The 9361-nt window shown below is 35.8% G+C and overlaps 1 protein-coding gene across 6 annotated transcripts in view; it reads right to left on the reverse strand.

The window, feature by feature from the left end:
• The window catches only part of AP3B1 (adaptor related protein complex 3 subunit beta 1), a 271317-nt gene that overhangs the window by 241151 nt on the left and 20805 nt on the right, over positions 1-9361 (reverse strand). For all 6 annotated transcript variants that reach the window (XR_001824965.2, XM_017527703.2, XM_017527701.2 and 3 more), the window contains exon 2: positions 3941-4016. Coding sequence is in view for 5 of the 6 variants with exons in the window: in XM_017527703.2 (XP_017383192.1) it covers positions 3941-4016 (76 nt within the window). In the remaining variant the exon portion in view is untranslated. The remainder of the gene's footprint in view (positions 1-3940; positions 4017-9361) is intronic.

A 9361-nucleotide genomic window follows, 5' to 3' on the forward strand; every position in this document is an offset into this window, starting at 1 on the left:
CACTCCAGCCTGGGTAACAAGAGCGAGACTCCGTCTCAAAAAAAAAAAAAAAAAAGATTTCTTTCCATAGTTTCAGCTTGCATTCCTGCAGGGCACAGACCTGCACTACCATGTAAAGCAGGGACTGACCTTATTTATTTCTTTAAACTTTGGCTCTCAATCCCATTAAGGGAATTTATTTCACGAAATCCCCCAATATTATTTTAAATGTCTGTCAAAACATTAATAACTCTTTTACTGTCTTTTTTATTCATTTAGGCGTCCAAGAGGAGTTATTTCCACCCCAGTGATTAGAACATTTGGAAGAGGTGGAAGTTATAAACTTATAGGAAAATGAAAAACTAGTAAAAATCAATATTTAGTACACTTTTAACTTAAAACATTAGAAAAATTGTAAATTAACTTGGCCAGGCACATTGGCTCACACCTGTAATCCCAGCACTTCAAAAGGTTGAGGTGGGAAGATCACATAAAACCAAGAGCTCTACACCAGACTGGGCAATATAGCAAGACCCCATCTCTCCAAAAAATAAAAATAAAAAAATTATCTGGGCATAGTGGTACATATCTCTAGTCCCTGCTACTCAGGAGGCTGAGGTAGGAGAATCACTTGAGCTCAGGAGTTCAAGCCTGCTGCAATGATAGTTATGACTGCACCACTGTACTCCAGCCTGGACAACAGAGCAAGACCCTGTCTCTAAAAAAAAATAAAAGCAAAGAAAATTAAATTATCACAAGTAGTTTGAACAGGGCTTTTTTTTTTATCAGTGTTTAACTCATGATACTGAGAAAGCATCTTTTGTATTTCTCAGTAAATTATCATGCTGCTTTCTAAGTCTGGATCAGCTTAGAACATTTTACTCTTTGTATTTTCAATGTTCTCAACTATTTCCTAGAGTTTCTTTAATTGACGTGAGGTCTTCTGCCAGCAACACTTCTTCTGGGACAGCTTCATTCTCTTCAACAAAATCACTTTCATCATTTATGCTGGTTGAAAATCTCACCTTTGCCAAGTTCCTCCAGCTATAAATTCAGTCTCTCAAAAACTCATAATTATGTCAACAGTTCCACAGTTATTCCTGTATAACTTCATTTACAGTCTACCTGATTTTCATTTCGTGTTATCACTTTTCATTTCTTTGCTGTACTTTCACTTTGTTGGATAAATGAATGCCTCTTTCAATTATTCATTTCTTCTTACGTGTTTCTTACTGGGAGACAAAGAGGCAACACAACTACATGCTTTGTTGTCTGTGCAAAAACTGAGAAACAGATGCACAGTGACCAATCACTGACAGATTTTGAAAGAAGTGACATGATTGGTCATGGATCATGATACATATTTGTAATTTACATACTTATTTGTAGAATAAAGAAATAGCAGTCAAGTTTGCACATTATCCAAGTATAATTAATATACCATGGTAAATGAAATTTGAACCATATTGTTAGGGGATTGGTGTTACTTAAGTATAACTGTAGTAATTGAAATTCAAGTGTATAAAAGCCATGCAAAGCAAGAACTCCCTGCCCATAAATACAACTTATGTATAAAGCATAACATTAACAAGCCAGAAATTTACAATAGAATCCTCAAAATTGCCCCTATACTGCCAAATGACATAAACATGAAAGCAAGAATCAAATCACTTATAGATCTCCTACAGATACAATTAGTACTTGACTTTAACATATTTGATTTTCATACCACATCACTTTTCCTTTTTTTTTTTTTTTTTTTTTTTTTTTTTTTACTATACTTTAAGTTCTGGGGTACATGTGCAGATTATGCAGGACTGTTACACAGGTATACACATGCCATGGTGGTTTACTTCATCCATTACCCTGTCACCTACATTAGGTATTTCTCCTAATGTTATCCCTCCCCAATCTCCCCACCCACTGCTATCCCTCCCCTAGTCTCCCCCCACCGACCAACAGATCCCACTGTGTGATGTTCCCCTCCATGTGTCCATGTGTTCTCATTGTTCAGCACTCACTTATGAGTGAGAACATGCAGTGTTTGGTTTTCTGTTCTTGTGTCAGTTTGCTGAGAATGATGGTTTCCAGCTTCATCCATGTCCCAGCAAAGGACATGAACTCATCCTTTTTATGGCTGCATAGTATTCCATAGCGTATATGTGCCACATTTTCTTTATCCAGTCTATCACTGATGGGCATTTGGGTTGGTTCCAAGTTTTCGCTACTGTAAACAGTGTTGCAATGAACATAGGTCTCCATGTGTCTTTATAATAGAAAGATTTATAATCCTTTGGGTATATACCCAGTAATGGGATTGCTGGGTCAAATAGAATTTCTATTTCTAGATCCTTCAGGAGTAGCCACACTGTCTTCCACAATAGTTGAACTAATTTATACTCCCACCAAGAGTGTAAAAGCATACTTATTTCTCCACATCCTCTCCAGCATCTGTTGTCTCCAGATTTTTTAATGACCACCATTCTAACTGGCATGAGATGGTCATACCACCTTAATTTTTAACAGAGGAGGAGTTAACCAACTTTCTTAACCGTAATTTGGGCTGGGCGTGGTGGCTCACACCTGTAATCCCAGCACTTCGGGAGGTCAAGGTAGGCAGATCTCCTGAGGTCAGGAGGTCAAGATCATCCTGACCAATATGGAGAAACCCCATCTCTACTAAAACTACAAAATTAGCTGGGCATGGTGGCACATGCCTGTAATTCCAGCTACACAGGAGGCTGAGGCAGGATAATTGCTTGAACCCAGGAGGTGGAGGTTGCAGTGAGCTGAGATCGTGCCACTGCACACCAATCTGGGCAAATTCCATCTAAAAAAAAAAAGTAATTTAGACTTTAATATATCAAGAAAGGAAAAGAGATCTGACGTTCTCATATGATGTTACTGCCTGCTGGAAAACAGTATTGTTTTAGTTGCATTATCACCTTATTACAGTAGTTTATTTATGCAGTTATACAAATGTATTCTATTTTTACCTTATTATATAAAAATAAGTGGAAAATAAAATCAGCAATGGAGGTGATAAAAAGGATAGTGTTAACAAGAATAATTAGTTTTATGAATTTGATTCCACTGAAACAAAAGCAAAACTCCTTAGCATCAGATAGTCACTGGAATTAAGCAAGTTTTTTCTCTGTGAATGTGGAAAATCAAATGAGTATGTATAGAGAATGCAACACAAACTGCAAAACTATTTTACTAAAGATGGTATATACAATTAGAAACCATGGAAAACTTAAAAAATTAAAATTAAAAAATTAAAAATAATGAAGGTACTATATCTTTAATTCTCTGAAAATAGAATCCTCATAACTTATTAATCGTTTATGTTTTGCTTTACAGCTGAATACTGGTGAATGCTCTTATACTTAATAATATTTATTAGAAGTTTTAGCCTTCTAAACTGAAGAAAGTATTTCTATTGGTAGTAATAGAATTTGACAAACATGAGAGTATGCTCACAACATTTAGGCTGTGAAAGAACAAAAAAAAACACATTGTTTAGTATCTCTCTTTGTAGGAAGTCAAAGTAGGCTTGTATTTCATTTTATTTTGTATTTTGACAAGCCTACTTTGACTTCCTGCAAAGAGAGATACTAAACAAGGTTTTTTTTTTGTTCTTTCACAGCCTAAATGTTGTGAGCATACTCTCATCTGTTATTTTGAAGACAAAATAATTATTTCTCATTCTCATAGAAGAAATATCTTGAAATTAGATATGGGGAAATTAAAACAGAGAAAAGATGAAATTAAAACCTAAGTTTCTTGATTTTTGACACTTCAATATATACTTTTTCCTTTAACACCTTTAGACAGAAAATTCTAACTTAATATTAAGGTAAACAGAATATTAGACTTGGTATTTAACTTATTATTTAATATAATATAATCATTACTTGTCCATTTTTCCAAAATTGAAATAAGCTAGTATTTTACCTACCCCAACAATCCGTTTCATAGCATCCAATTTAGCAGAATCTTTGTTGCTCTCCAACATTTGCTTTAGATCTTCATTCCTATTACAAAAGAGAAGAAATAAAATCCATACATTGATTTTTATATTAGATAGCTTAAAATATGCCATTTTCATAAGAATTAGAAATAATATCACAGGCAATGTTAAGTAATTGCAGCAAGAAGTTGGCCATGTGCAGACCAGGGAGAGAGGCCTCAGCAGAAATCAAGCCTGCCAGCACCTTGATCTTGGACTCCCACATTCCAGAACTGTGAGAAAATTAATTTCTGTTGATTAAGCTGCCCAGTCTGTGGCATTTTGTTATGGCAGCCCGAGCAAACTAATACAAGAATTAAATGTTACAAATTGTCACTGCATGAAAAAAATAAGTAAAAGCTAAGCATATTTTTTCCAAAAGGAATAAAGGCAATAAAATTCATTATGAAAAAAATTAGCTTTGCTTTCCAAACACCTCATAAAACTAAAACCATGGTGACCAGTAGTGAAGACAAAATATAATTAAATAATTAAGACAACTACTTCTTTCTAATTAAAAATACAGCTTGAAAATATTTAAACAGTAGAGGTAGTAATATACACAAACTGTCTCTGAGAGTATACAACTATTAAGCATATTATAAATGTTCACCTTAAGGAATTTAGAATCCTCGCATAAACCTTTTCAGGCTCTTTCACATTTCACAGGTAACAGAAAAGGGAGAGAAAATTAATGGAACCATATACGTGAACATATTTTCTTCTGCTTTTTGCCATATTTTCCAGTTTACTTAATAACTATGTATACTTTTATAATGAAAAACCTAAACCCCAAAAGAAACCTTTAAAAAATCTTACTGAAGGTAGGAAAGGAAAAAAAAAAAAGAATTAGATAGAAACTAAATAGAAAGGAAATGTGATCAGACACACACACGCCAAAAAAAGAAAATAATTTCTCCTGCCTATTCTCCTTTTCTGTTCCCCAAAAGTGTCCCATTATTCTCCTCCACCGGTTTTATCTAGAGAGGGAAGGGAGCAATGAAGAGGAATGGAGTGTCAATTTTTAGGACAGCCCAACCTCTAATTCCAAGCATAGTATTACTCATAAACTAATGGAAGCCTGGTTTGCTCATCTAAAGCCCAAATTGACAGAGTCCCCAGAACAAGCACCTGCTCGCCGAATGTAAAAACAAGAAAACAGAATCTCAATATTAGAGCCAAAGATTTTGCTCTTCGTGTTTAACAAAAAAGCTAGTTTTCAACAACAAATACTGCATTAATACAGGCAGAGGAACTAATAACTTTGAGCTTCAGATAAGGACAAGAAAAATCCTAGGCACTGTTTCAACCTGATGTAATATTCAACTTCTCACATATGGCATAAGGGTCTATTTAAAATTCTTATACAAATTACATGCTTCTTCCCAAATCTCTCTTTGCCAGTCACCAAAATAGTAAAGATTTAGGAGAGTTAATATCATATCACCCACTTTACCCTCAAAATATATTAACTTTTATTAAGTTCTTTTAGATCTACCTTCTTCATTATATAAATTCAAATATGACCAGTTAACATATATTACCACATAAATCTTAGATATTGTTTTACTAAATATCAATATTTGAGTCAAAATAATGCTGAATTAGCAACATTTTCCTCAACTGTTTGCTGAAAACCAATTGCTATTTCAAATATATACATTTTTAATTTACCTATGTCTTCATTTACCTAGTTACCTGTGGCTTTCTAGCTTTGAGTATTAGGATACCAGCTTTATTTTTACATAAGTGACATCTTGTGGTGTCAAATGGTATAACTTTTCCTTTCATGTTCAAAATATGCCAGTTTTAAGTTTCAAAGGACAGAGAAGAACATGTAACTGAAGGGTTAAGGCAAATCTTACTATTACCGTGAAAGTAATTCTTATCTTAGTCCCAGAATGAACAAGTAACTACAACTGAAAAAGGAAAGTTTCCCAGTTATATATGGGAACCAGGGAAGTGTTAGGGCTTTTACGTCACGTAAATTATCTTTTGTTTTTTTGATATGAAGTTTCGCTCTTGTTGCCCAAGATGGAGTGCAATGGCGCGATCTCAGTCACTGCAACCTCCGCCTCCCAAATTCAAGCAATTCTCCTGCCTCTGGCTCCTGAGTAGCTCAGATTACAGGCATGCATGACTATGTCTGGCCAATTTTTTGTATTTTTAATAGAAATGGAGTTTCACCATGTTAGCCAGTCTGGTCTCGAACTCCTGACCTCAGGTGATCCACCAGCCTCGACGTCCCAAAGTGCTGGGATTACAGGCGTGAGCCACCACGCCCGGCCTACCTCTCTTTTTTATAAATCTATAATCCATAACTCATTAAAACCTTCCATTCCTTCTAAAGACAATCTAAATTAAGGGGAAAATTAAGACTGTGTAGTACTGTATACTACATAGTCTGTATAGTGCTACTCAAAGCATGATCTGAGAAAGTCTGGTCCAAGAATCATTACCAATTCACAAATTTTTGTTATTAACGCATGAGGAGATAGGTACCAAAATTCAGAGTAAGCACATTGAGAAACTTAACGGAACAACTTGACAGTGTAATTTTATGTTTACTGAATCTAAAAGTGGGGCTTGTATTTTATTTTGTATGTCATTTTCATTTTATTTTTCTTTTGTTAAGTTTTTTTGGTTTTTTTGAGAAAGAGTCTCACTCTGCCCAGGCTGGAGTACAGTAGCATGATCTTGGCTCACTACAATCTCTGCCTCCTGGGTTCAAGTGATTCTCCTGCCTCAGCCTCCTGAGTAGCTGGGATTACAGGCGTGCATCACCACACCTGGCTAATTCTCTACTTTTAGTAGAGACAGGGTTTCATTATGTTGGCCAGGCTGGTCTTGAACTCCTGACCTCAGGGGATCCGCCAACCTCAGCCTCCCAAAGTGCTATGATTACAGGCACGAGCCACCGCGCCTGGCTCATTTTATTTTTTCTAGCAATTAATTTTTGTTGTATTTTGTAGAAGTATCCATCTATGTTGGACTGGAAATTTTAAAAAGAAAAAAGAAAGGCCCTTCACCATTTGAGAGCCCCACACTACAAAGTTACCTTCCTTTTCCTCAAAGTGTTCACCAAAATTTGTGTACCATAGAAAGCAACACCTAAAACTTACATCCAGAATGATGGACTGCAAAAGTGATAAGGAATAGCAATTTCCAATCAGAGGTACATGAACAAAAAAGGATGTATAAAAATATTCAAGGGAAAATTGGACCTTTATGGAACCCTGCCAAAATACTCCAAAACTTATGCACCTCTTTAGGCATAGAGAACCACTCCAATAAAAGATAGTACTATCCAAGTGGTGCACTGCAAACATGAATGGATGTGCAGAAAAAAATGATAGAAACAGAGTCAAGCTTACCATTTCTTAGTGCATGTAGCCAAAGGGAGTCGCCTTCATGTTTTTGTGCACAACATTAAGGCTTACGAATGTTTTCAGTTCACCTAAGATCTAAGCTTCCCTTGGACAGCGCTCAGAACTTCATGTAACTCTTGGCACAAAGCATTCACTTAATAAATGCAACAATGAATAGAAACAAAAAACTCCATTGCTAGTGTCTTTACCTACTCACCCATCTCTTAACTTTCTAAAAGTTAGAATCATAAATTACCAAATTAATATGAATAGTCCTCCTATACTGTTCATAAGATTAAAAAGAAAAAAAGCCTATAGACACTTCCTCAACTCTTGGTAATCTCATTTATCCTTAATTTAAAATGCCTCTCACACAGGGTAACAAATAACCTCTTAAATTAAAAATCCAAGGTAAAATCTCATAAATAGTTTCAGATTATTCCTCTATACTTGTGAGGACTAAACTCTGACGTTTATTCTCTCTTGCCCAAATTCCTAAGAAGCCTGAGGAGTCACGCCTTAAAAACCATAAATTCTCATCAGATGGGTTTTAATTTAACCCTACATAACATGGCTTACTTTCCAACCTGACTCTAGCATAATGTCACATGACAGATAAAGGCAATCAAAATATTTTACCCCAAAATAGGCTTCCTTGTCATATTTTTGAACTGGCCCTGCAAAGCAGTCTTTTATGGAAGAAAATTTGCATCTGTAAAGAATCTCTATTAATGTTTCTTTCCACTTCCAGACTCTAACATCCTAAAGAGATTAACTGAGAATCTAACACCTTTTAAAAATCTGAAAGGGAAACATTTGCCACCTATTGTCTCTAAGGGCAGCCACCTAAGAGACTTCCTGAGAACCTTGGTCTCTACAGCCCTTTAGCCTAATCCAGCCACACTTTTCTCTTGGTTCCAGGTTTTTAGATAACAACTTAAAGATTTTCTGATAGGCAACTGGTTGAAAGAGTTAAGTCTACCTGTAACCTGTAAGCCCCCCCACCTCCGCTTTAAGCCATCACACCTTTCCCAAGTGAACCAATGTATACCTCACATGTACTGACTGATGTCTTATGTCACCTTAAAACATATAAAATCAGGCTGTAACCCAACCACCTTGGGCAGATGTTCTCAGGGTCTCTGGAGGTCATGGTCACTCATATTTGGCTCAGAATAAACCTCTCCAATTATTTTACAAAGTTTGGCTCTTTCTGCTGATATCTGATACACATGACCACTACTCTTCCATCTTGAACGTCTCTCCTCCTTTAGATTCTGTAGCTCTATTCTCTTCTGGTTTTCCATTCGCATTTGTGACACAACAGTGAACAAAAATGATAGAAAAACCCTTGCCCTCATAGGGATTTCATTCTATTAAGTAAAAGAAACAACAAACATAATAAATTGGAAATTTTTGCATCATGAGGTAATATGGGGGGAAAAACAGAGGAAAAGAATATAGAAGGGAAAGGAGGAGGCAATTTTAATAGTGTGGTTTGAGTAAATTTTAAAAGTGACATCTGAACAAAGATTTTCAAGTAAGAGAGTTAATTATGCAGATATCATAACATACCTCTAATTAGAGTCCCAAAGAGAAGAGTATGAAACGAAAGCAGTATTTCAAGAGATAATGGTTAAGAATTGTTCTGAACCTATGAAAGACATAAACCCACATATTTGAAAATCTTAGAAAAAAAGGACAAACAAAACTACACCAGGCACAGCATAGTCAAACTGCTGAAAACAAGAAACAATGAGAAAAATCTTAAAAGCATCCAGAGGCTAAGCATAGTGCATCATGCCTATAATTGAGCACTTTGGGAGGCCAAGGCAAGAGGATTGCTTAAGGCCAGGAATTCATGACCAGCCTGGGCACAAAATAGTGAGACCCTGTCTCTACAAAAACTATGTTTTAAAAAATTAGCTGGACATGACGGTGTGCACCTATAGTCCTAACTACTCAGAAGGCTGAGGCAGGAGAGTTTTTTGAGCCCAAGAGT

This window comes from Cebus imitator, unplaced genomic scaffold (assembly GCF_001604975.1).
Source record: "Cebus imitator isolate Cc_AM_T3 unplaced genomic scaffold, Cebus_imitator-1.0 Scaffold50, whole genome shotgun sequence".
NCBI lineage: Eukaryota > Metazoa > Chordata > Mammalia > Primates > Cebidae > Cebus > Cebus imitator.